Genomic DNA, 27847 nt, shown 5'->3' on the forward strand with positions numbered 1-27847 from the left:
TACTGAAGGGGGTGATGTGCTCCCAGAAACTTGGCTTAGCGCTTCTAGGTAGTTGCCGCTTCTTCGGCTGTTCTGCTTCCTAGGTATATCGCATCTTGCTGCTTGCTTTTAAAATACACGTTCTAGGCTTTTTCAACAGTTCGTTGGCTCCATTCTGGGGGTGGTAGGTTAAAAACACACGAACTTCCCTTTCGTGAAGCAAAGCTCTTTGATGCAGCACACCCTGAAGAGCAGCTGCCGCGACCCGGCTGATCAGACCTGAGCGCTCAAGTGGGCGACTGGGAGAACAGTTGTGCGCAGAAGAGGATGTTTTTCTTCCCCTCCCACGCATCTAAAAAGCTCAAGCAAGTTACCTGGCTGTGAAGGGCAGATGTGACCAAAGGTGACACCAGCCTTGTCCCTGGCCCGGAGGGGATCTGTGCCGCTGCTGCGCTGCGGTGTTGGGCCATAGGATGGCAATGTTGTTCTGGCTTTCTAGCCAGCAGTGACGGGGTGACTTTTTTTTTTGGTCCCTTGAACGGGTATCTCCTGAGTGATTCAGCTGAGGGGGAAAGTTGGGATTGGGCAGTATCAGGACCAGAAAAGGATAGGGATGAAAAAAGTGGGTGCTGGAACTGTGGAAGGAGTTTCTGCATCATTCAGGAAAATGCAACGGTGCTGGAAATACTGCGACAGAGACAAATGCTACTAGTTGCCCAGCTAGATTTTTTCCACCATGAGTCTGTTACCTTGAATATAAGAAATATGCTCATTTTCCAGTGTCTGGGTAGCTTTTAAAGTATCAGTTTGAGTACTGGAACTTTAATTATTAAACTTTCTGGAGCACTTGGGGACTAGGTCACTTCTTTATTATTTAAAAAAATGTAGAAAAGAATATATAACATGGAAGGTACATCCTGTAAGTATTACTGTGTGCTCATCACTGTGGGTATGCTGGAGATCAAAACTGATGGGAAAAAGAAGTGGTTATAAAATGATAACCTCTCTCGAAGCTTGGTTTTTATGCTGCTTTATTCCAAAAGGTGACATCTACCGTGTAGGGATACAAAATAGTTCACTCCTTCAAGTACTTAGCTTTTTTGTCATTTAAAAATAGGACTGCTATTTTGTTGATCTGATTATGAATCTAAACCGTGGGGGCCTGTCGAGTGGGCTCTGTCCTGCTGGTCGGTGCGCCCATCTCGAGCGAGTGGGATGCAAGCAGTGGGATGGAGCAAACGCAACGTGCATCCTCTCTACCTTTTTGAGAGTCCTCTAAATATTTTCTGAAGTAATTCCACATACTCTGCATGCAGAGTAGAAAACATGCTGCATAAAAATACATGTATTTGTCCTTGTAGACAGGATTGTATTAGAAAATTAGTATGCACTTTAATATGTAGGGTCTACAAGATATAGGATCAACTAAAGAATGACCAAGAGCTGTATTACTAGGGGAAGGCACTTAAGTGTGATTGTGCAATATGATCTTTCTCTGCCACATATATTAAAAATATACTCTAGGCCACCAAGGGTAATGGCAGGGTTGTAATTCTCTTGAAAGAACTAAGCTGTGTTCCTCTATTTTTCCATTAATTTGCTTTTTCTGTTCTTTAGTGTAAACAGCAGATGCTCTGTGCAAGAACAGGGGAGGAGGCCGGGGTGGAAACATGACTGTTTGTACACTTTAACACTTTTGAACATGAATTAGGTGTAATAAGAAAAAAAGGAAGAAGTTAGGCACTCTGATATCCTTAGGGATGCATCTGTTGTCCAGCTGCTTTCTGGGAAGAGCATCGCAGCATCCGTGGAGCTGCTGTTTGTGGAAGGACCAGCGGGGCCATTGCGATGCTTTCGTGCTCCAGGCTGTTTCACCTCGGGCCCGGCGGTGGCCTGCTCGCTGGCCTGCGATGCTGCCGGGCGCTCGCGGGGGCCGTGGCAGCAGCGTGGCCCTGTGCACGCTCGCGTGGCCCTTCTGTGAGGCTCAGGCCGCAGGTTGTGTTTTGGTAAGCGGGAGCGTGAGGGTGGTGGCGGTCGATGTGCCTGCTGCCGCTTCCAGGCCCGGCAGCAGCGGGGCGAGCGCTGAGCATGCATCCACTCACACCATCAAGCGCCAGGGCCAAAAAAGCTCATCTCGCCCCTTCTTTGCAGTTCAGCAGTGCTCTCTGCTCGTCCCCCGTGCTGCGATCTGCAGCGCTGTCTGTCCCCGGGGAGGTGCAGGGGGGGCAGTGCACTAAAATAAACCTCCCGGCAGCAGCGCCCCGAGACGGGCGGGCTGCTCTGCTCTGCTCTGCAGGTGAGCCGGCGGCGTTTAACCGTAGTGCGCCCGCGGTAGCGAGGCCCCGACGCCGGGACAGCTGCAGCGGAAGAAAGCCGGGCGCTCACGTCTCGCCCTGCCCGAGTTAACCTGTGCGGGGGGAGAGGGGGCTGCCTCCCCTCGCTTCTCGTTTCTGTTCTGCCACTTTCTACACTTCATCGTTTCCATGCGTGTTGAAGTCAAATAAAGCTTTCGATTTTGATGACTAACTTTTTTCTTCGTGGGAAGAAGCCAGTTGACAACTCTTCAGCCCCAGCCCTTCTTTTTTATTGCCTTTTCACCACACTGGCTCTGCCTTTTCCTGTAAGAAGATTCCTGTAATTTATAGGCCACAGTGTCTTTCCCTTGAATCAGATTTTTCCTGCTGATTTGGAGCGTGCTGAGGGTGATCCTGTTCCTGCTGACAGACTCACCCCGTCTCTCTCTTTTGGAAAGGAAGGGCCTTACTTTATATTTGACTATTAGAGTCTTGTGTTTCAGATCAAATGACCAGGCCCATTTTTGGAGATGAAGAGGTGGGGAGAGGGAAGGAACAGGCAGGGTTTGATGAAGTCCCTTTCAAAGAAACTTTTGATTACCGAGTAAAAGATCCGTGCATCCCGACTGGCACAGGCTACCACCAGACTTTGCAGAAAGGAGCTGGGAAAAATAGTTATTTTTAACAGTAAACCATTGTAAATCCTGTGAAGTATAAGGAAATTACAGTGGGGTTTTCCCCACATAGAAGGGAGGGAAATAACAGTATAGGAGAAAAGATTTTCTTGGCACAGTGTTTTGGATTACTGTATTGGAAGTGAACGTAAGTGGAAGCTGGGTCCCGCTGCATGCATCCCGGAGGAGGGGGCCAGACAAGCGACTCTGCGGTGTCTTTGCAGCAGTAAAAGCAAAGCCTTCGCCCAAGCAGAGAGCCGCAGCACCCGGCTTCGCGGCTCCCTCCTCCCTTCGGTGCCGTTTAGTTCCTTCTCATCTCTCTTGTAACCCTCCACAAAAATACACCTCACTCTATACATCTGTGGGCCACTGAAAGGAGACCAGCTTCTTTCCTGTTGCTTATTTGCTTGTTTTTTCTCCGATTTCTGTCTATAATTTGTTTTATTAAATTGGCCACATCTTGGTTTCTTCCGGTACGTTGCTCGCGTTACGCATTCCTCCTGACATCGAGAGCTCGGTGGTGCTGACCTCTGAATTGCACCATCGCAGGAGCAATAAAACCATACAAAAGCATTTTTGCAAGATGTATGATCTAGTTCTTTAGATGATTGGATTGTGATATTACCTGCTAGTTCCTGGATATATGACAGTTATTTATTATATAAGGATTGTTAAAATCCATCATATATACTTGACTTTGTACTAATAATGTTTGGTACAATGTCCTCTTTCACAATGGTCTGGTTCTTCCTTGATAATGGGCTGCCATATGCTGAGACTTTCTCCTCTGAGCTGGATGGATGACACCACAATATAAACAAATAAAAAACAAACAAACAAACAAGGGAAAGACTGTCAATTAGAGATGCAAAACTGCATAGGAAATGGGAGAAACCACACAGTGATAAGCAGCTGGTCAATGGGTTGCACTAGATATGTTTGTTCTGCAGTGTTGTGACTGTTTCATTTCTTTAAAACGTCAAGGGTTTGGGGCTGCAGCATCTGAAGCTGAAGCACTACGAATGAAATGCAGACCGAGAGCTAGTGCAGACAAAGGGAAAAGAAATCATCCAGTACAACTACCGTCTTCCCTCTGTCTAGCAGTCCTTATAGCCTCGGGATGGAAATAGGTCCACCTATTTCTGGTAGGTTTAATTAGCAAGGTGGGAAAAAACACAGAGTTGACAGTGCTTTCTCTTCCCTTGGAAGCGGCGCGTGTGCTGCAGCGCATGCATCAATGCCAAGCGAAACCAGGGCTGGAAGGTGGCTCCTGACGCCGTGCTTCCCCTCCGGCCGCAGGCAAGGGCAAGGCAGGGCTGGGGCTTCAGCAAGGGGGACCTGCACCCAGGGTGCCTGCTCCTATCGCAGGCCTGATGCTGACACAGGGGGATGTTTGGCTGTTGCTGTGTCCCAGCCGTATTTTGCAGCGTGGGGACAGCTGGTGCCTGACTGTGCCACATTAATGACCGTGCGGAGATGGGAACGGTGCAGCAGCAGTGCGTTTCTGGCCAGGCAGGCTGGCCGTGAGCTGTGCTGGCTCACCCTGTTCCCCAGCAGGGCCCTGATCTGGGATCCCAGTTTCTGTCCCGGTGTCTGGGTCCTTATCGTGGGGTCCCTGCCTCCACTGCAGGGTCCTGGTCCTGGGATGCTGGTCCTGGAGCCAGGTCCCCATCCCAGTCCTGGGGAAAGGACCCTGTCTCCCCATGGTGGCCCTGTCCTGGGCCAAGGGTCTGGGTCTGAGTCCCGGGTCCCGGTCCCCATCCTGGTCTGGGGTCCTCTCCTGGGCTTCAGGTCCTGAGTGCTGGGTCCAGGTCCCTGTCCTCGGGATCAAGTCCTGGGTCCAGGTCCCTGTCCCGCTCCTGGGTCCTGCCCCGGGCTCCCGGCTGGGTCGGGGTCCCAGTCCGTGTCCTGGGTTCCCGGTCTGGGCTGCCAGCTCCCATCCCGGCCAGGGCTCCCGTCCTGGGCTGCGGCGCTGCTCCCCATCCCCGCCCAGGATCCCACCCCGGGGTGCCGGGCCGCGGTCCTGTCCCGGGGCGCCAGCCCCAGTCGGGGATCCCAGCCCCGAGGTCTCGCTCCCCGTCCCGGGGTGCCGGGCCCCCCCGCAGGGTGCCGCTCCCTGCCCCGGGCCCCGGCCGGGAGCCGCCCCCGCCAGCCGTGCGGCGCGCCGGGAGCCGAGGGCCGCGGGGGAGGGCGGCGGCGGCCCCCTGCTCTCCCCGGCCCCGCTCCCCCCGCGGCGGAGGCTGCTCCGCGGCCGCCCCACCGCCGCCGGCGCCGCCGCGCCGGGCGGGGCCAGCGGGCCCTGGGCAGCGCCGAGCGGGCCGCACACGGCGCCTGTGCCGAGGGGCAGGGCCGCGGAGGCGGGCGCCCCCTTCCCCTTCCCCTTCCCCTTCCCCCATGGCGGCGCTGGGCGACACGGCGCGCCTGGCGGCGGCGGCGGCGCAGCGCGGGGCGGCGGCGCTGTGAGGAGCCGCGCGGGGCCTGCGCGGCGCGGCGCCGGGCGGGCATGGCGGGCCGCGGCCGCCGCGCCTGGCTCAGCGTCCTCCTGGGGCTGGTGCTGGGCTTCGTGCTCGCCTCGCGGCTCGTCCTGCCCCGCGCCTCCGAGCTGGCGGCGGCGGCGCGGCCCCGCCGCGCCCGCCCGCAGGGCTGCCGCCCGCCGCCCGCCGCCGCCGCCGCGCCGCCGCCGCCGCGCCGCGCCGGCCCGCCGGCCCAGAGCTTCCTCTTCGTGGGGGTCATGACGGCGCAGAAGTACCTGCGGAGCCGCGCCGTGGCCGCCCACCGGTGAGCGGGGGCGGCGGGGCCGGGGCGGGGGGCGCCTGACAGGTGGGGGGCGCCGGGGGGGGGCGGCTCTGTGGCGGCGCCGGGGGGCGCGGGCCGCGTTTGAATCCGGAGCCCCAACGGCCGCGGCGTAACGGTCCGGGGGGGAGGGAGGGGGCGCGGCGCGGCGCGGCGCGGGGGCGCGGCGGGTTTCGGGGGGCTTCGCCCGCCCCGGGGGGCTCCCCTGGCCCGGCCGCGGGGCAGCGCTGCGGTGGGGCGGCTCTCGGCTCCTGGAGGGAACCGATAGCATCCTCACGATAATCATGATAATAATAATAAAAAGTTTGCTGTAACTCCTAGGATGAGGGGGAAAAACTGTGCCGCAGTTTTGTGCTTAGGAGCGAGACCCAGCAAACGTGTCTGGGAACAAAGGATAAAATCAGCCTTCGTTGCCCCGTCGCCGCAGCCGGGCCAGGTAGGGCAGCAGCTCGGACGGCACCGGTCCACGCGATCCAACGCCCGTCGCTTCCAGCCGGGGAAGCCGGCACCGGTGCCTCCCGGCTGCGCGCTCGTTGTTTGAGGAGCGATTCCGGGTCGCGGCATCCGCGACGCCTCGACGGAACTTGGGTCCCCGACGCCGGAGTCGCCGTGTTTTGCGAGCGCCCTGCCTGCGGCTTCGGAGCCCCCCGCTCTGCTGAAACGCGCCCGTTGCTTCGGCCAACGGCCCGCGCGGGGCGGCGGTGTCGAAAGGCGCGCTTTGGTAATCTGCAGGCGTTGAGGACTGAAATGTCAGCTTGGGTCTGTCGTGGTTCCCGTGTAACGCTGGGGTGAGGGCCGGTGGGCGAGCAGCCGGGAGCTCGGAGGCAGATCCTTCTGCGGGGAAAATAATCCCCTTTATTCTGCCGTAAAAGAAACCCTGCTCCATCCTCCTCCCTTCCCAGGTTAGGAAATACTTGGCCCTTTTGGCCGGTGAGAATGGAGTGGCGGAGCTGCACAGGACAAAGACCATCTTTTTGCCCTTCTCCTGCGCAGCCCCCTTGCTGGAAGAGCGTACTTTTCTGTAGAGCAACATCGAGTGCAGTCAAATTGCTTAATTTGGGAAATCTTAAGCATATTGCCCGCTAAAGACACAGTCTTAATTCCTTCCCTCCCTCATCAGAATTCAGCAGTAGACCTGTAATTAAGTTACAGAGCGTGTATGATTGATGCTTTGAACTGGGTGAAAGAATCCGTTTCTTCAGGGTTATATATTTTTCTGTGACATGTGGACGGAGTATTTTGGATTGCAGATCCTGTGAGCCGTGTAATTTACATGTACGTACAGAAAGGCTCGAGCCGCACCGGGACGTCGCTAACAGGTTTTATAGCCAGATAGTTTGTCCAGCGCTCATCGTATCGTGTGTCAGGAATTTCGGAAAGGAAATTTGTCGTGATAGTGTCCAGAGGTGGCAGTTAGCGTATGTAGCCTTTTCACTTTGTGGTAACCGAGCTGGGAAGGACGGTAATCCTTTATTTTGGCAACGCTTGCTAAATAGTCCTGTGCTGCCTTTACAGAACCAGATCTGTGATATCTGGGCAAGAAGAAAAAACGGTTAAAGAGGCAACTTAGCAAATCCAGCTAATGGGATACAGTTCCGTCTTGGAAGGAGGGACGGATACCACTTTTTACTGCGCTTCTATTTTGGCTTAACCTCTAGAGATGTTGTCAGCTCTCCGAAGGGACGAATAATGAGACCTCTTAACATCGGGGGAGGCATAAATGCATTTTTCTGCCTGCTGTTGGTAAAAGAAACAAGCTAATGTCTCGGTGACAGGAATACATTTGGGGGGGTGGGAGAGGAAGGAAGGAGGAAGGAAGGCAAACCTGAAATCTTAAATGGCTTTTGATTGCCATGAAGTACTCAAGTAGACAATTGCTGGGATTACTACATTGACAAAGCATCCTGGTGAGCTGAATTGCTGGCACAGCACGTAAAATGGGAAGCTGCTAGCAAGGCATTCCCGGGGTGGCGGGTGTGTAGAGCCTTGATAGCACATTAGCCAGAGCAGGGGAAGGAATTAGGGATTCAGAGGGCGACTACCTCCAAATTGCTCTGGTTAAAAGGGCTTTTACAGGCGCAGCTGAAAGGGACCCGAGCGGAAAACGTTCGCTGATCCTTGCTGCTGTGAATCCAGATTGGTCTAACAAGAAGGGAAGCAATACACTTCCGGAAAATCAATCATGAGCAGAATGATTTCCCCTGCAAGGGAAAACGGGCCTGCTGAATTTTCGGGAGACACGATGCTCTGAAACAGTTGCGCTTTTGTGTTTCCTGGGAAGCGAGTAAGTTTGGGATCTACAGGTTGTCGGAGGGCAGTCGTAGCCTTGGCGGTTACTCCGTCTGACAGCCAGGTTGGCAGAGCTGCCCTCCTGGAAGGCCAGAGAGATACCGCAGCAGGAGGTGCGGCGTCGCCTCGAGGGACATCAAACCACAGGCAGAAAAAGAACCGTGCAGGAAGGAGTTAAGGTATGGGCAGGGTTCAGGGAAAGTGTAACAATACGTGCTGATGGTTTTGGAGCTGAGGGGAGTTGGTCTGAAAGAACTACCCGGAGGAGAGGAAAGGAGAGGAGCAAACAATCTCCCAGAAGATTTAAGTCTACTCTGTCTTAGGAACAGAAATATCAGTCAGTTAACCCATATTTTTGCATAGCAACTGGATTTCCTGGGAAACTTGGAAAGAAGCTAGTGTGAATGCAACTAATAGACATCAGATGCTGGCAAAGGACAGAGATTGGCCTTTGAGACCACGTCTGCCCTGTCCATTGCAGTGTATTTCTGCAGTAACATGGCCACAATATTCTCCCTTTGGGACAGTCACCTGCACCTAGAAGCGCCGTGGAGATGGGTGCACAAGGGCCACGAGAGAGATGCCATTTTGTAGTGTTACCCAATGATTCCAGTGCTTGTGCTAAATCTTCCCCCTCTTCAGCACAGGGCAGGAGGCTGCCTTTTGGGAGCCCCCGTTTCGAATGTGCTGTCACACTGTTCATGGTGGCTTATAGGAAACAGACTGCGATGGAATCTAAATACCTGAGTGCTTGGAAAAGCTTAAGTGAAAGGCAGCCAGGAGGATTTGGGGTCTAAAGGAGTTTGTATTATCTGTCTAAGCCCACACTAGCTGCTGCAGAAGTATAATACAAAACACATTTTTGTGCAGGCTTTCTTTTAAATTCAGATCCTAGGTCTAGGCTGTTGGGTGGTATTCTTCATGTTCAGTCCTTCTGGTTGCTAGCGAGGTAGTGGGATGGACTGCAGAGTGTGCACTTTTACGTCTGGGGGAAAAGGCCATATGAAGTGACTTTGAACATCCTACTGGCTTTATAAACATTTTACTCAAATTACCAATAGCAGTACAAAACCCAACACTGCAATAGTAAAAATTCTTTTTGTCCTGGTCATGTATCATCTTGCAGGCATATGTCATACTTGGGCTTTCTAAGCAGTATAAGTTACCTAAAATTTCCAAGAATGTTTGTGGAACAGTATGAAACAAATACAGTGGGAGCAACTAGCACTGATGCATGGGGGCTAAGGAGAAATTAAGTTGCCTACATATCCCAAAATAACTGTATGGCTTAACCTGTGGGGCGTTTGAGCCTTGATCCCGGTCTGACCCACAGAACACCTGTGTGCTTTCAGATGCAGTCTTGCATATCCATCTTCCCTGTGGACACAGGGATGGAAGACTGGCATCTCTTTAAGTTGGAGGAGTGTAATTCAAAAGGCTTTAAGGAGCTGTAAAAGCAGCTTGGGTTTTCTGTGAAACTAGATATCAAGCTGCCCTGCAAAAAGTTAAAATGAACTTCCCCTCAAAATCTGAACTCTGCAATGCAGATCTTAGCTGGCAAATTATGATCTTTCAAAAATGTCTGTAAATTTAAAAAAAGCAGCCCACTTGACCTTTGAGGGGGTGATCTGCAGTGCCCCACGCAGAAGCAGGCGTGCTGGTTTCTGTGCTCAGCTCTCCTGGCCGAGCTGTGTTTGATTGCTTCCTCCGCAGCAAGCGCTTGTGGAACGGGGGAACCGGTGACTTCGGATGTGCAAAACTAGCCCTCATTCAACATGAAGTTCAGCTGAACCATGCATTCAAGAAATCACTCTTCTAGGTCCGTTATTTTGCAGAGTTATTCATAAAATATGATTTTCTTCAGCATAATTATACAAGATGACTGTTTTTTCGAAACTTTAGATGTTTTTTTCTGGTCTCCTCTAAGGGAGGTTCCCAAGCTGTATGGACAAAAACAAAATACATTTTTTCTAATCCTCTCTAATCTGGGTCCTACAAAGGGAGCACTGTCTGCATAACGTAGCTAACTATGCTTTTGCTGAGTCCACAGAGCTGATAACAAGGCAAGGTAATACAAGTAAATAATAAACAGTATGGAAACTGAAGATAAGAAAACATTCCTGATTTGTGCTCCTGCTGCTCCAGGCTATGATTTTTTATTTCTTTTAAATGAAGAAATGACTTATGACAACATTTAGTAACCATAGTGGTCACTTTTAGCTCTTTGTCCATATGTTTTTCCCCACATGAGGTGGGAATGCGACTTGTGTCACATTAATGCCTGTAATAGTGTGCAAAAATTTTTATGCCGAACAGCATGCTAGTGACTTGCTCAGGTTAAGGTACACGTAGGAAATCATGCAAGATTTAACTGCAAGAACAGTTAACGGATAATAAAACTGACTTGTTAGCCAACAACTCTGGAGCAATCCTAACCTCTTCTGTTAAGAGCCTTTCTTCTAAGGAAGTCTTGCCTAACTTTTTATGTGTATCTATGTGTTTAAATTATGCCTTAATTTTTGTGGCAATACCAGCTTGCACTGAGATAAACCAAGTCACCCAACGTCGTGCGTGTTTCCAGCACTGCTCCCAAGGCAGGTAACGGAGAGCCCTGCAATCCTGCTTCATGCACACCCTCCTATTTAAATGGGTAGATGGAGGTTACACTGAGAAGGTGAGGTGGGGATCTGTCAGAGCTGTTCTGTTGCTTGTTTTTTTAAACCACCGATTCAGTACATGTATCGGTTTTACTCAGAACCTGGTATTTCTCTCTGGACAGAGTCGAGCCAAGGGGCTCTAAGCTGGGTAAGGCCACCAGAGATTACTGCAATAACGGTGATCTCTGTAACAGTAAATACAGGATTTGGGTGACAGAAATGTTGTGACTGCATTTCCTTTGAACAAATGAGTGTGACAGGGGAGTGGTGGGGGGAAGAGGGGAAGAAGAGTGTCAGGTTTCTCTGAAAATATCTTCATTTGTTTTTTATTATCAAACATGAGGCTACATTCTGCAAATCTTATGTTAGATAAGTCTTGACTGGAAGGCAGTATCAGCACATGGGAGTGAGTGCTGTTTGGGCTGCAGAAGGAAAAAGCTCTGTGTCTAAGGAACTGAACAGGTGAGATAGCTACCCATAACCAGAGATCAGACACAGGAAAGTGAACCAAAGACTGGAGGACTGGCAAGAAATGTAGCTGTTAATGCAAGATCACTTGTGACTGAGCCAGGTTTGTTTCCTCACAACATCAGATGAAAATGTTAAAAGTAGCTTTGATCAGAATTCATCCCTGCATTTGCCAGTCCTAAATGCTGATGATAGCTGGTGTCTGAAAAATGTATTTATAGCTGATCTTACAGTCTGTGTTTTGGGTTCGTTTGCAAGGTGCAATAAATATGTTTCCTGAACAAATTGTTCTTTTTGTATCCTTTCCCTAAAAAGGGGATGCGTGAAGCAGTGAGCTATGGTTTAGACATACGGAGCAGCACATGGAGACTTCCATTGTTTTAGCCTCCTCCGAGCAGTGCTTGCATTGACAAAGACTTGCATGGAATTTTTTTGGTGTGGGAGCATGTTTCATCTGTCTGAGTTCGAACATATGCTCGAAGCCACAGTAACTAATTACACGGCAAGTCTTCTCATCCTAGAAATTGCATTATCGCAGGAAATGAGCAAAGGCTTAGTCAATCTGTGCTGGGGGAAGGCCAGCGTGACATCGTCAGGCTGCAGTAATATCGTGGTACTGACACAAGTTGCACACTGATCCTTGGAGGCTGATTATCGGATGGGCATAGTCTTCCTGTGTGCATTGTGTCCTCCACATACGCAGGGATGTTTGTTTTACCCCTGTTTCAGGGTGAAATTTAAAGATGGCCCAGATCCAAGAAAAGATTGGGCCAAACTGGCTTTGAGCTAAGTGGTTTAATCCCATACAAGGGCTGGAAATCAAATCTACCGGGGTTTGTGCAAGTCCATAGCTGTTGCTTCATGTCCATTTGAATGGGAACTCTCTCTTGACAATACTTTAGGGGGTCCTGATGTGAGGGAACTTGGGTAGAGAGCAGGGGGTTAATTTAAACTAAGAACCAAGAGAAGTGGTGGTGGTGTAGCAAAGAGTTGAAAACCATTACTAAAGGGTCCAGAAAGGAGCTAAAGCTTGGAAGGAGAAAATACAGAGAACATCCTGCACTGTACGTAGCTCATCATCCTTACAAAGGCAGATATTTCAGAGATATCAACACCAAGTCTGAAAATTTATTGCTTAGTTTTGAAGACAAAAGTTAATAAGCAGATGTTTCCGTAAGACTTAATCTTATAATTTCATCTGACAATTGTCTGGAAAGTGTCCTGGTTCCATGTGAACCCAAGCTGGGACCTGACCACTGTGGGCAAGATGAAGTGCAGTTCTCAGTAGCTTCTGCTGCCCATTCTTTCTATGAGATTAAAATTTGAATGTACCAAGAACCTGCTTTTTAATGAAGAAGGTTTTTAGACTTAGATTGAGTTATTTCCTTTGGAAATACCAGGAATTGATACAGGAAAAGCAATTTGCCGTGTAGTCTCTTCATTCAAAACCAGATGATTTGTCTGCAGAGTGTGGCTATCAGAAAACTAGCAAAAAGACTTTATTGATGGTTACAGAAGGTTCAAGATATGAGCATCTGTCTCCTTTTAAAACTTAGGTTTGCCATGCTTTGGCAAGATGTAACTTTATAATCAGTAATACTGTGCGTAAATTACATCGCTGATGATTAAAGGCCTCATCACCTCTCTTCTGAAGTCAACGGGAGTGTTTCCATTGACTTCACTGTGTGCTCTTTGGGGAAGTCAGGATCTAAACTTTTCCTATGAAACGCTGCCCATGTGAGTAAGAAATCGAGAAGACAAAGCTTTTAAAGTAATTTGACCATATTCATTACACAAAGCTGAATTGAAGTGTGTTACTGTTAAGGTGTTGAGAAGCTGATGTTTAGGTGGTACAAATTAAATATCGTTGCATTTCCCAATGGACCTTCTGATTTAATTCTTCTGAAATGTTTTAAAATTTCAGGCTTTGTATGGTAGCTAATTTTGTAGATCTCAAATAGTTTGTACGGCCCAGAATCTCTTCTACTTTTGGTAAGAACCTTACGTTGAGAAATCACCTGGTAAAAGTAACAGTGACGTGTTCAAGGAATACTGTGTTCTTTGCCTCAAGACTCTTTTCACGCTGGGCTTTGAATGCAGATTATATTGTGAACAAAGTCACCAAACATAACTGGAAAATATTCTCCCTCTGTGCAAAAAGGAGTAAAACCTATCGAGTTACCAATTAGAACAGTTTTCCATGTCTTTCTGTGCAGGATGCATAAAGTCTGCTTCTCCCAGGTAGAATTTGGAGGAAACCATACTGAAAGCTTCAAATTCATAATCTTTAGGGTGAGACTGTAATGCTTACATGATTGAAAACCCTCCCTGGAGGAGGCCAGGTTTCCTTCAGTCCGCCTTAAGGAGGAGTCATCCTGGGTCTGTTCTCGCAATAGAACTGAATCAGTTTTCCTGTGCAAATGGACTGGATTTGGCAGGGAGCAGCATGGAAGGTGTGGAGCAGACGTCATCGCTGTGTTGCTTAGCGCAAAAAGGGGTCCTAGGAGGGTCCCGGTGTTTGGCATGGCTGCCGTTCCTTCAGCCCCGTGGCCCCCAGGCCTTGTCACCTGTACTGGGAAATCAGGCACACCTGCTAGGACCAAGAGCTGCAGTGAAAGAATTTAACAGAAAGCTGTGCTGTTTCTGAAGGAGGAGTGCACACTGCGCTTAAAGGTGGCTTTAGTCCTTGTTGTATCTTCAGAAATCCTCTTTGCATACATCTGCTCTGGCAATAGTCTTGTGAGAGCAGCTCTTTATCCCCAGTTGCTCTCAGCTCAGGTGGTGGCTGTTGCACTTTTTGGGCTTTTTATCCCATTTGGCCTCCTTCCTCTCCTGTTATTTTAGTCTTTTTTTGCTGTGTGTCTGTAAAGAACTGTAGGCTCCTCAGGGCGTACCTTTACCTGAGCTTTTTTCCCCCCGACCTCCAAGATGTGGCTGTTCCTCTTCACTAAAATCCAAACTGAAGCGTGAGGGAAGCTAGGTGCCAATGCTGGTTTTGCAGGACTGTCCCAGGACTGCCTTTCCATTAGTCTCGTGCTGGAAGGGGCAGAGCAGCCGGAGGTTGCTCCTTCTCCCCTGCTCCGGGCTTCCCTGGCTGGCGCAGACAAAGAGCAGCATTTTGCTGCTGTCGGAGCCCTGCCTCCTCCTCTGCGCAGCATCGAGAAAAGCTGCTGTCTGACGGCTTTCCCGCGGGATACTGATTCTTGACAAGTTCCTGCGAAATTTGCCGTCGGTTTACTCCTTGGAAGTCAGTGCTTCTGAATGTACATTTTGAGCTTTTGGGGAACGGGGAGGGGAATGGGAGGTGGGTAGGGTGCTGAAAAACTTGCAGCGAAGCTTTTGAGACATTGAAGTTGTGTGTGAACTGTTTGCCTGTGTTTGGCTTTTCTATGTATATTATGACCAGTAACTGTTAGATCAGTACTGAGTTTGCTTAAGAAATCCTGCCCACCACCATTGACCTACTGCTGTTGAAGTTTTTTCCTCTTAGTTGCAGCTACAGAAATGATGTTTGGATGCTTGTCATGTCAGGGTTTTTTGTGTTTTACCACTTGCCTTGTGTGCAATATGGTTGTCTTTGTTTGTATGGAAAAGAATAACCCTTAAAGCATCTTTATGCTTAAAAAGAAAATTTGTAAAGCAGATGAGATGCAGTTTGAATTACCTCTGTTGCTTAGCATTCTCTACCTGCCTGTGTTTGCATATTTAACTAGCCTATATTGTTATTGTCTTTTTAAATCTAGAACCTGGTCGAAAACCATTCCTGGTAAGGTTGAATTCTTCTCCAGCGAGGGTTCGGACACCTCTATTCCTATCCCCATCGTGCCGCTTCCAGGTGTAGATGACTCTTACCCACCCCAGAAGAAATCTTTTATGATGCTCAAATACATGCATGACCACTACTTGGACAAATACGAATGGTTTATGAGAGCTGATGATGACGTTTACATCAAAGGGGACAAACTGGAGAACTTCCTCAGGAGTTTGAACAGCAGTGAGCCCCTCTTTCTCGGGCAGACTGGCCTCGGCACCACGGAAGAGATGGGGAAGCTGGCGCTGGAACCGGGTGAGAACTTCTGCATGGGGGGACCAGGCGTGATAATGAGCCGGGAAGTGCTGCGGAGGATGGTGCCTCACATTGGCGAGTGCCTGCGCGAGATGTACACCACCCACGAGGATGTGGAAGTGGGGCGATGCGTACGGAGGTTTGCAGGAGTGCAGTGTGTATGGTCGTACGAGGTAAGGACGAGAAGGTGGAGAATGAGGTGTGTGTTTCTGGGGAGGTGGAGGAGAGGGCTGGAGAGGCTGACGGCAGGGGATTGCTGTTGTACTGTGGGTGCAGCAGTTGTTCCAGCGCTAACCTCCCTTTGCAACTTTCTGGTCTTAACTGCACAGTTTCTAAGCTGCTGTTTCTCACAAGTGTCACCCTGGCAGAGACCTACACAAATACAGAAATGCAACAGTAAGGAGGGAAGTGGGATCTGACCTTTCGCATTAGGCACATTGGAGGTGGGAGAGGGAATATTCATCACTCATAATGGAAAAGTTTATTTAGGCAGAGAGACGATAAGATTAAATCAAAATGGCCACAGGTCCCTGCACTCTTGACCAACATACTGAGTGTCCAGGCCTCTCTTGTCTTTTCTAACTAGGCGTGTTGTGCTATCAGCCTGGAAAACAGCTGATACAATTACTTTGCTTCTTGCTGCAGTTGGTGTGTGCAAGGTGGACAGATGTTTCCTCTAGCCGTGACAGCTTTAGTCTTGCCCGCGCTGCAGCCGTTGCAGAGGTGTTGCACCTTCGCAGCGGCTGGCACTACTGCAGCGTGTTCAGCCCCCACCGGCCTTGCGAGGCTGCCGCTGCGGGGGCTCACCGGGAGCCCGGCCCACGGTGAACTCTCCAGGCTTATCCTTGACGTGAGTGGAGACGAGCTGCTGCTCTTGCCCCAAAACTCGGAGCCTGCCCACGCAGATCTGACTGCAGATTTGGCATCTCAGGAAAACGAGAGGAGCCCACAGCCTGCTTTTGGCAGGGCTTCGTCCTACCTGCACTTCCTCCTCCTGCTGCATGCCAGCAGCCAGCCGTTCCCCCAAATCACTAAGTTCTGGAGGGGATCCATGGGCAAGGGAGGGTTTCTGCTGCCCGCAACGTGCTGGGCTCTTGGACACAAGTCTGGGATGTTTACAGAGTGCCTGATCGAAAACGCCTGTTGGACCTGAGCTGCAATTTCTCCTCTAGTACCAAGGAAAATGCTTGTGTTATCCCTCAGAAATAAGACAGAAGTTGAGAGAGGAAGAGAGAGTGAACAGTTTATCTTTTTACCCAGATGTTTATGACTAGTATACAACTAACGATTTCTCCTTTTATGAGGTCTGATAAAGAGTGGGATTCTTTTACTCAAGTGATAGAGGAACTGTGGTCACGGCTGATGCTGCTGCTGACTCACTCTTCCACTGGCAAAGATTTGTGTTAAACTCTTGACAAGTTTATCAAATTCTCTGCCCCCCAAAGCTGTAGCTTAGTTTCAGTTTCCAGTTCAGTGAGGGGAAAGCCTCTGAGGAAGGGGAAGGAGTTTTCCAGACACACTAATTCATTCATATTTTTTGTACATAAAGACTTTCTGGTCTAGCAGTGGCTCTCCACATTCTCTGCTTATGGACTTGGGATTAGTTTCCATGTTGCCAGCATCATGGTTAGCCCTTCTTAAGGAGGTGTTGGTGATTTTTTCCCCAGTTCTTTTAGAATGTCTAGAGTGAAAATTTTATGCTACTAAGTTGCACCAACTTTCAGTCAGTATTTGAAAAATTACTCAAAGTCAACATGTTGGTCCTACTGAAGCTGGCAAAGACCTACTGATTTCAACCTGATCAAGTTTTAGCTTGAAACAGGTAAAGATAGCACCCAACTACAATAGGAATGCTGAGAGAATTGGGGCTTTTTCTCAAAATCAGTATTGTTTGATCAGCTTTTGTTAAATTATCCAGATTGTTGGATTCTTCTGAGTGCCATGCATTACTCAAAATTGGTATGTGTGAAGTGATTAAAACTTAAGATATTCAGAAGTAACCCACTAGTGTGAGATGTTAAGGCTTGGCTGTTTCTGAGAGGGAGAAGAGTTTCAGTGGTGAAAGGATAATAATTCTGTAAGGAATAGTTCCACTTCCATTTGATTGAGGCTTTTTGATTAAAAAAAACTGTCATCTTTTCATTTTTGATCTTTTCCTCTCACTGCCCAGACAACTAGATTAAATGTGCCTGGCATTTTATTTAAGGTAAAGCAATGGCTGTGTGAAATAACACAGCTGTCATAATGGCAGTGTTAGGAAAATGTGGTGCAAAAGCTACATTTTCCATGTCTTCTGTGTGGACGACAAATAACGGGCTGCTGTAACTGAAGTGCAAAGTATTGTATTTCAGTGAGCTTCTGAGGGAGCAGAAAGTTTATCTGTTTGTGGTCTTCTGGGGCACAGTCACCACATTCTTCAGGATCCCCATGCCTGGATCCCTTTCTGCAGCACAAGGCTCAGCGAATGAGCCTGACCTCAGAAACCAAACCCAACAAGTCGGACCTCGCGATGGTGTCCTGCACTTCCTATTCGGAAGAGTCTCAAATCGCAGCACAAGTGACAAGCTCAAATCTTTGACTGCGGTGGCCCCAAGCTCTTTGTTTTTCATTCCTAGCACCTCGGGCATGGAAAACCCTGCTGGACCTCAGTTTGGGCCTGTTTCTCCTGCACTCTTCTTGCTGAGGGCTGGGTGCCAGGAGTCATTTTACTCTTCTCGATGACTGTCACTGCCCCCTTTCTCTGGTTTTTAGGATCGCACAAAGTCTTTTCTGTGCTGCTCATCTTCCCTGGCACTTTCCCTGCTGGTGTGCCCCAGTGCGTCTCCACTCCAGGCTCCGTGTCCTTTTTCTGCTCTCAGCAGTCTGTCTCAAAACCCTCCCCCCCGCCGCGTTTCTCTCACTTTATTGCTCTCTGTGGGGCCTCTTAGACCGCTTCATCAGTGGCACCAGTTATTGTTCACTTTAAGCCTTCTAAAGATTCATTCATGCTCTGCCTGCTGTCATAACTTTTCAGTTAATATAGGACAAGAATTGACACCACGCTTCTTCGGACTTTGTTTCATCTTACCCCAGAAAAGGAAGATGCAACAAAAGCATGTGCAAGCCTGAGCAGAAGAGCTCGCGCTAAGTGGAATCAGGGTGCTACCTCTGGAGCACCCAGGCTGCTTCTTCAGGAGCAGTTTGCAACCCGCAATGGATTTTCAGCTCCTGTGACTAGGCTCGTAGCCATTACCCAGCTTAACACAGTTTGAGTGAGTCACAGATGAGACATACCTCTTAAATTTTAAGTTATTTATGGTAAGCTTTACCATCATTGTATAAACAAAGCTGGGACTGTCACTGGTGCTTGACAAATAGCTGTAAAGCTCAGCAATCTATAGGGTGGAGTAGCCAAGCAATGGATTTTACGCAGCAGACTGGGAAAATAATTTCCTAAGTAATAGAGCTTTGAAATAGCTGAAGTTTACAGATGGGAGCTTGACTGTTTGTGTAAAGCAATGAAGAGCACCACCCTTTCTCGTGAAGAGGAGAACAGGCTCGTACTGAACTTGTTAGGAGGCTGTTAGGTATTGGTGCATTTCTAGTGAATATTGGTCTTTTGGACTTAACAGCACACACTGCTAGGTGTTTTTCTGAAAAGCAATTTACATGTTTATATCTTGCTCCTGTCATCTCCTCCCTGCAGTAGATTTTCAGTTTGTCTCTGCCTGGAAAATGGAGACCTGCTAGTTTGCTTTCTGATGTACTGCGGCGTTGTGCCATGCACCGTCTTGCTTACTCAGTCTGACGCAGATGCAGCAGGCTCGTTTGTGATTTCAACAATCCCAAAGTATCGTTGACCCTGGTTTTCATTTTAGGTCCAGTATTTCCTTTAAATGCATGTGAATTATGAAGCTATCATTCGGTAGCTTAGTATTGTTTGATACTGTTTTGCAGCTACTGGTTAATATTGTTTTAATATGGAGCATTGCTTCTGGAGCATTGCACTCCCCTAAGAGTCCTGGTGACCTTTATACAACTCTTTGTAGCTGCTAGAAATCAGAGCACCATTGGTACATGTCCTGTTCAGTTTTGTAGTAATAAAACCCTTCTGAGATGTATTGCTTTCAGGTGGTCCTAACCGCTTTGTTTCCTACAGCAGAGTAGAGACGGCTACCGAGACAGAATCCAAAGGAGTAGCTTTATACTCCCTCTAACTAGCTATGCAAATGCCCAGGTGTTTTGTCTGTTTTTCCTTCTGTTCTGATCAGGGTGGTTGGAGAAAATCGGTAAAAAGCAGCGTGTGTGTGTGCGCGCGCGCGCGCGCGTGTGTGTGTGTGCGTGCACGTAGAAGTGCTTTCTTCCAAACCAGTAACAAATGCTCATGCTCTTTAAATTCCTGAAGTGAGATAGGATTTTTTTAATATAAACATAAAAGAAGCTGTGACAGCGAGGAAGAGATTGCATCAGGAAATGTGGGCATCCCAGAAGGGGAGGTGCAACCTTTTGGACATCAGCTAGGGGAAAAATAGGACTGTGGTGGCTATGGATAATGGGGGGCTTCTGGGAGAAGGGGGGATCTGAATTGGCATTTTCTGTGGTCTTTCATCTGGAGTAATTGAAGATAATTGCTACTCTGAAATGAACTGAAGTTAGGAAAGCCCTTAAAGTGCACATTTTGTCCTCCAAGTACATTGGTAGTGCCAGAACATACTGTTTCTGGAATGGACTCTCCCATGGGTAAACTGAAGTCTGTTTTTTTTGTAAGATAGTAAGAAGTCAAGAAAAAAATCCTACAGTAATTGATCAGAAGAACTAAAATACTGGGGACAAATTCCCTATGTATGTGCTGCTAACCACCAGTTTCCTTGCTTTACCTTCCAGAAAAGAAACTTCCTTCATTAACTTAAAATGAGATTCAGCTTATTTCTATCTGGCTGAAGTCTGACACTAGCAGATGGAGCAGTGACTTTGCCCACGAGTCTGCTGCGTGTTGCAGTGGGGCAGGGTGGGCAGGGTGGGCAGGGTGCTCCGAACACCCCTGTCCTCAGCGGTCTGCACTGGGCAGCCGGGGTGGACTGCGGCCTTTTGCTGCTCTTGCTCTGCAAACCTTTGCTTTAGACTCGAGGGAGCAAATGCAAGACCTGGCATGTGTTTGTGGTAGGAGCATCCAGCTAGAATTTGGCATTTCTGAAATCAGGCACTCTAATGTATGAACTGTCCCAGCTTCAAAGCTTGTAGGGTTTTTTTAAAGTCAGAACATAGGAACTTGGCAAACACTGACAGCAGCAGACATTTATCTCTCACCATGTGTGCGTAGCCCATTGCATCTTTTGATTCAAGAAGCCTACAGTACAGATTGCATGTGTGAGAGGATATAAGCATGCACAGTGCTTTTTGATGGATGTTTATAAATAGACTTTTTTCAAGTGCCAAGGTTCATCTTTAAAACACTTCAGAGATGTCTGTCTGGCTTCAGAATAAGCTGGAAAGGGGTGGCCATTCATTCTGGGGGAGCATACGAATGGAGACTGAGGATCGCGAAGGTGATCAGGAATGGTGCTTTACCGGAGGAGACACAGGCAAGAAGAGACGAAAGCGTCCTCTGGACAGGGAAGGGGATGCACGGGCCTCGGAGTGTGAGTCTAAAATGCATGACTGATGTGGCAGGAAGTCTGCGACTCTCGTGGGGGAGGCAGTGTGGTATGGCCACTGCGGTCTAATTTTAGTAGCAATGTTTGCTCAGAAGGGGGGCAGAGAGGTCAAAGGAGAGAGCAAAGGAGAGCTCTGCAATTTGGGCTCGTGAAGCCAAGGTGTGGGTGAGGAGGATTTGGAAAAGCAGACGGAGATCTCAGATCTGCACCCAAGTCCTGACCAAGCTCTTTCACTTCAGCAAATATTTAAGTATTTGAGAAACAAATATTTTAAAGGGGGAGAACTGATGTGACCCCAGTAAGCCATTTCTTAGTGACTTCTGAACTCAGGTTGGTAAAAGCTTTTTGTTTGTTGTAGAAATCAAGAACCACTTTGTATATAGCTCTGAGACTTGTACCAAAGTTACCCCAGTCTGGGTCTCAGTGACTTTCTGCTGGCCGTCCTCATGAAAGGAGAAAACTGTATGATTTGTGCTTACAAATGTCTCCATAGACTGTAGATACAGTTTGAGACTGACCCAGTTTTTGTGCGCGGATAGACAGTTAATCTGTTCCTAGTTAGCTGGATGACTTACTGCAGTGCCTAAGCTGCGGGCTGTTGAAATGAGGAATTTGACGGTGCAGCGCAGAGTCTAAGGGAGCTTCAGCCATGGATCCAGCAAGCAGGACTATCCTTTTTTATTGTCTTCTTGAAATGCAGTCATTCTGTTAGAAATTAGGATCCGTGTAGTCTGTGGAGTTTAGGATCTATCAGGATTAGCTGTTGTCTTGACAAGTCAGGAAAGGCTAATCCTTCTCTGCGTGGCGGGATAAAGAACCCTAATGACATACCCCATCATCCCAGGTTCTCCATTAGGACACAGAGGGCGAAGATATCTGAGCATTTCAGTTTGTTGCTCTGAAGAGCCCTGGGGATAGCAGGAGGGGGTCAGGTCCGAGAGCAGAAGCTCTCCAATGGAGCATTTTTTTCTTCTGAACTGATGGGAAAGCCATTGCTCTTTTGTAAGGTACCGTCTTGTTTTACAGCTTGTTGGCTGTGAGACAGTTTTGGAGGAAATCTTTCCTTGTTCTCTGAGGATTTCTCACATGAGTTTGTACTGTCATCACAAAGCTGTGCGCTGTGTACCGTAGGGAAGTTCCACCTGATAGGAGATGTGCAAAGGACGGGGTTAAATTCAGAGTCTGGTCAATTTAAAAACCAGTGATATCTGTGCAGTCAGTTATCCCCAAGGGTCAAATACGTCTGACCAAACTTTGCGTTGGTTAGTTTCCTTCTTCATTTTATTTAATGCTCGTCTCTGTGTATGAAAGACCAGGGTGGAGTGGGGGAATAAGCCACTTCATGGCTGCCTCTGTATAAACAAAATCTCTATCGCATGTGCCAGGTGACTAGACTGTAAAAAATGATTGTCCTTCTCAGCTAAAAATGGACCTGAGGAGTCTTCAGCTGGCACCCTCAGTGTGGAAGTGTTTAGCTGGCCTGTGTGTTAAGGATAATTGTGCCTTGGGTGTGGTGTTCTTCCTTTTGTTTTGGGGGGCTTTTTAGTGTAATCTGGGGAGAAGATCTGCTTTTCTCCCTGCAGTCTACTAAAACCAAGTTTTATGAGTAGCTCAGAGCACTAGCAGCATGGCTGTGTTAGAGCCTGTAAGCAAGGGAGAGAAAAGCCAGACTTGTTTCATAATGGGAAATAAAAATGAAGTGCTGATGTGGGGAAGGGGCTTAATATAAACTAGCTGAGGTCACAGGAGGGATGGTAAGAACACATCCAGCATCAGTGCTTTCAATGCTAGATATATTGTACTTGGAGCAGGGTTTTGGGACCTGTTTGGATTTTTTAGTAAAATCCACTGAATTATTACAGTGAAGAAGCAAAAGGTGTGTCTTTTAAATGGATGGATATGATGGATGTTGATGCAATATCTATTTTTACTTTTATGTGAATCATTTAATGTAAAAACTCATTTTTTGACCTTAGAGTGAAGGAACCCAAATAATTACCCAGAGTTATTGTAGACATTAGTTTTAGCTACTTAGTACTCCAGGACAGCCAGCCACGTGGGAGTCTATAGCATTAATCTGCGTTGAGGGCTGTTATTAATGCTTTTGGGAAGTTGTCATGGGGAAGGTGGTACACAGTGGCTAACACTGCCTTGACGCAGCACTGAAATAGCTGCTCTATAAACAGTTCCCTTTGGTCTCTTGGCTGAGAGTGTCCCAGGGCAGTCTGTAAGGATGCATCTGTGACCTGTCAAATAAACTTTGCTGATTCACCATGTTTGCTGTCCCTGCTCTGCTAGCACCTTCCCACTAAGTATTCCTAACCTTCTCACTTTCTTCTTCTACAGAGCAGAGAGGGAACTTCTGTTGGAAATAGCTGTTAAAACCAGGTGATCCACCATCGCAGTCCAGGAACTGCCAGTTCCTTTCTTGCTTCCCTGTTGCCTCCTTCTAAAGTCTCTGTCCTCGATGGACTGTGCGGTCTCCCTGTGCTGACAAGGCAAAGGTGACATTCGGTGCATGGCTGTGTTTCATTTTTATAGCTTGCAGCTGCAAATTAATAATGGAAATTGAGCATGTGAGTCTTCCCGTGCGTTGTGCTCAAGTGCACTTTGGTATGTCAGTAGGGAACTCGGCTTTTAGACTGCGGTGGGATAACTGTTGGTATGGGGATGATGCCAAGCAGGGAGGATGCAAGATGACACCCAGCAATGCCAGGTCCTTGCACCAGAAAGGTAGTGCTTTAGCTCGGTACTCTGCACTGCTCTCCGATGGCTCTGGTGCCCGGGTGAGTCTTCGTGTGACCCGACTGCATGTGTCCTGCGTTGTCCGGAGGATTAGTTGTCCACGATCTGTCTAACCTCATTTCCTGTAGAAACCTCCCTGCTGAAGAGCTGCTGCTGCTGTTGTTGTTTCATGTTCTAAAACCATCTGATTTGGAGAAAATAACTTAGTTCTACTTTACCGGACTGTTACACCATCCCTAATTGATCCTTAAAATGCTTGAAACATTTTAGCACTAATTTCCTGTGTTAAAAGCTTATCTGGACTCCTGGCGGTGTGAACCTTCATGGTTATCAGCTGGAGACCTCTTAAAATCTTGCCAGAAATCCTGATTGCCTGAAGGGTGGGGATTATCCTCCTGCATGCCTAGAACAGAATGACCTTTATGTGTCACAAGGAAGTTGGGAACCTAATTGAAAGGGTTTGGGGAACTAACTGTTGTTTTTTGGGTTTTGCTTTTATTTTTTTAATGATGAGGCTAAAGTGTATTCAGGGCCCTTACAGAAGTGAAAGTTTAGTTCTGGTTATTTCTGGTTTGTTTCTTATGTAAAAGTGGATTTCTGCTGATGCCCTCAGTGAAAGCAAGTTAGTTGTCAGTGATACTTTTAGTTTAATTTTGAGCAGTTTTAAAGTGTTATTCCAATAATAAAGCAAAAGTAAAAGTCGTTACTGATTTTTATCAGTGGGCTTCCTGAGAACCTGTTTAACTTGATAGAAGTTACTTGTAGCTTGTTTGGTACTGGTACAGCTCACGTACACTAGCCAAAGGCCTGTACATAATCTAAGTTGCTATTAGTGACCCAAAGTGTTTTTTAAGATTTTTGAATTGGAAATATCTGTTTATTCACTTACACTATGTCCACACTACAGTGTTTACTGATATGGAGTACTGCTGATAACGGTATAGCCGCTACAGCGAGCTCTCTTCCAAGTAAGCGCCCAGCAGGTTTTCCGCTTCGAGGCGAGTTTGCCGTCTCCTTAGCGCTGCTCTGCCGGGGCCGCTGGCAGCGATGGAGCCTTCGGTCCCAAGACTGCGCTGCCGCAATGTCGGCGAGGCTGCGGAGGTCAGACCGCGTGCCAGATCGTCTGTTCTGGCAGCACTGCTGGGGTAAAGTAAAATGCTTAACTTAGTGTCTGTTCTGATTTATAGTTGTGAGCACATGTCGGTACAGGATGGAGGCCCTAAGTGTTTATGCAGAGCTGCAAGAGGAGGCTCCGAGAGTGAGGGCTTTAGAGCCGTTAGCTTAGAAAGAGGGGTAGGAAAAGGCACAACGTGCTCTTGTGTAACGAAGAGAGGACAGGTAGGGTCGTGCCCACTCGATCTAAACTCCATCCAAGTCTCTGGGCTTAATTCCTCCTGCTGACTGGCTCAAAGGAGCTCCAGCTGAGTGCTGTATTTTTGTACTTGGAAGCACTCTTCAGAGGCCTCCCGCACTCTTTGTGGATTAAGCGCAGGTTCTTAGACGGAGGTTAGGATTAGCGGTGTTATAAAGGGCAGCCCTTAGTTTGGACTCAGTATTTCATGAGAAAGCAGGAAAACGGTAATAAGAAGCTGCGTGGAGTCCCAGAAGTGCAACTGTCGTCTTTGCACTCTTCCTCCTTCTGCTGCAATAAAAAGAGAAGTGTGTTAGTAGCAAACTCTTCTACCTCCAGATTGCCTCGGCCTTTCCGAGGAGGTACCTGGCATTTGGATGCTGCTTCTGAGCCCGCTGTCCTCTTGGCCGTGCTCAGACCGTGTGCCAGTGTGCTTTTTGAAAGGCAAGCACAAGCATGTTCGTGAAAACTCGTTGCCTGCTCGTGTTCGTATTTGCCACCTCAAATTGGTGGAACTGGTTAGAGTAGAGCCCTGAGAACAGCACGATATTAATGAAGGTTCCTGTGCTCATAGGCCTTCAATGGGTTTAATTACTTGGCAGTAACTTCTTTAAACCTTATTTGAATTAAAGCTAAATGTTTTGGCTAGTTATGTCACCACTGTATTAGTGAGGAATGCAGGCAAGAGTGCTAGTTTGCATTTTCTGAGCTGCCTTAATCCTTTGTAACTGTACTTTTCAATCTGCGTTACTGTCTTACAGGGAAAGGGAGAACGTTTGCGCAGGAGACAACAGTTCACTTCTCAGCATCTCTGTGTACAGGGAACGTTCTTGTCCTTAGTAAGGGCTAAGAAAGTTTGTAGTAGGTGGGTGTTGATACTTCATATTTTATGTAATTCTACGTAAATACCGGATGGGGAACTGTCTGTATTTTAGGTCTGAATTTTTCCTAAATCATTTTTTCCTACAGTCCAATGTATGGGTGCAGAGTGGGTTAAATGCCTAGCCTGGTTTTGCTCACAGTATAATTTTTTTAATGGTTTCATACGCCCTTCAGATCAGATGCTTCACTGAAAACAGTCTTGTCTGACTAGAGTGACTCTCGAATATACACCTCTCACATTCGTTGTCCAGGTCAGCAAACACATCCTTCCCTTGCTAGCACAGCCTTGTTGTCCTGCCAGAAGAGAGACGTTTGTTTAGCCTTATCACAAATGACTCCAGTTCACCTCTAACTTGACTGGCGTCTTTAGTTTTATATCCTTTTTCTGTTAAAGATGCTTCCTGATATCTTTGGCCAAGGGGAACTTTACTTAAAAAACCCCCCAAAATCTGAGTGACAAAAGCAGGTTTAATCTGCTGTGAGGCAGCAGGGCTTTCCCTCCCCTCTCCCAGTGTAGAGGGCCTGTTGTTGGTACCAGCTGGGAATGTTTGCCAGCCGTGGCTTTTCCGGGTTTCAGGCAGAGCAATTGCTCTTTGACTTTTCCAAATAACCTTTTTTCTCCCCTCTCTCGCTCTGTAGAGGTGAAATGCATGCTATAATCACTGGGAGAGCTGATCGCTAAAAAGCCTCCTTTCGCAGCTGTGCTTTCCTCTGCCTTGTTCCTGTGTCCTGTTGAGCCCGGACAACTGGAAGCCGAGCCACCTCCGATCCTGCGGAATAATGTGTTTAGCCAAATCCCGAAGTTTGCTGATGGTATCGTCCCTGTTATGTGTGCTTGTTCTGAGGAGAAACTGTCCACGTGGTTTCTTATCTAGCCTAGGCCAAAAATAACACCATAGCTCCTGCAGCCTTAAAGAATTAGCCTAGTTTCAGAACTAGAAACTAGGGTGAAGGTGAAAAGGATATTTCAGAATGTAAAAATGAGAGTGGTGGGCCCAAGCTTCGGGATGGAGGGGCTGTGTCTGGAGGTGGGGGCTGCGAAGCGGCAGGGTTTGGGGTGGTCCCTTGTGGGGAGGCTGCCGCAGAGGCCGGTCCCCGCTGAATTGCACCTCTGCTCGAATTTCTGTAAGGCCAGGCAGTTTTAACAGGGGAGCTGCAAGCGAGGGAGATGGAAGGTGACCGTAATGTAATCCTCCTCGGAGCTGTACCGTGGCTCCCCGCGGATCGCGGCCGGCTCCACGGCCGTGAGGGGGTCAGGCTCTCCGGCCCCCGGCGCCTGCTTCGTGCCGTCTCCGTTCCCGATTCCCGGGGCGGAGGAAGTGTGCAACGCGTAACCCCGTTTATTCTGCTAGGTGCTCGAGCGTCTCCCTCACAGAAAATGCCTTGTTTCTGCTCAGCCAGCACAAAGACTCTTTTATAGCTGCGTGGCTATACATCTGCTGAGGTGCCTCAGACCGTTCGCCCTGGTTGCTGCTGGAGGTATGCGAGCCGCGAAGCGGGGATGTACAGCGATACGTTGTTTATGTGTTGCCTCTCTTTCCTTTTGAGGGCAGGGAGCTGTGCTGTGTGCTGCCCTGCACAAAGCTGGCGTTCACTGCGGGATGGCAGCGGTAGCTGGAGGCTTTCCCTTTAAAAGCAGGCCTGCAATCCTTCCGTTTCACACTTTGGCAACCGAATTAAATGTCCGAATTTGGCAATGTGACTATAAGACAATAGAACTTTCTCCGGGGAAAAATGTGCTGAATTTGTGCTCCAGGGAGAGACCTGGCTTTAAATGCTTACAGTGCGTGCACGAGCACAGAGCCCCACGCAGCAGGGACCCATCCTGCACACAGCATTGAACTAGTGGGAACCCCCCCAGACCCTGACTTCCTAAAGTGTTTGAACTTTGTTGTGGCCTCTGGGTTACTTTCTCCCGTCTTTCTCCTCCACTCCTCCCCCACATAATTTTTCTCCTGTGCATGTTCTCAGGGTGATTTCACAAAGAGACTTCTGCTGGAACCGGTCCTGCCCAGA

General features: G+C 48.4%; 1 protein-coding gene across 1 annotated transcript in view; it reads left to right on the plus strand.

Moving 5' to 3' along the window:
- The first annotated feature begins 5217 nt into the window (after window positions 1-5217).
- Window positions 5218-27847, plus strand: part of CHSY1 (chondroitin sulfate synthase 1) — a 79151-nt gene continuing 56521 nt past the window's right edge. Inside the window, exons 1-2 of the mRNA XM_064517888.1 lie at window positions 5218-5725; window positions 14898-15393. Coding sequence (XP_064373958.1) covers window positions 5451-5725; window positions 14898-15393 — 771 coding nt within the window. The 5' untranslated portion in view covers window positions 5218-5450. The remainder of the gene's footprint in view (window positions 5726-14897; window positions 15394-27847) is intronic.

Source organism: Dromaius novaehollandiae, chromosome 10, assembly GCF_036370855.1.
Source record: "Dromaius novaehollandiae isolate bDroNov1 chromosome 10, bDroNov1.hap1, whole genome shotgun sequence".
Classification (NCBI taxonomy): Eukaryota; Metazoa; Chordata; class Aves; order Casuariiformes; family Dromaiidae; genus Dromaius; species Dromaius novaehollandiae.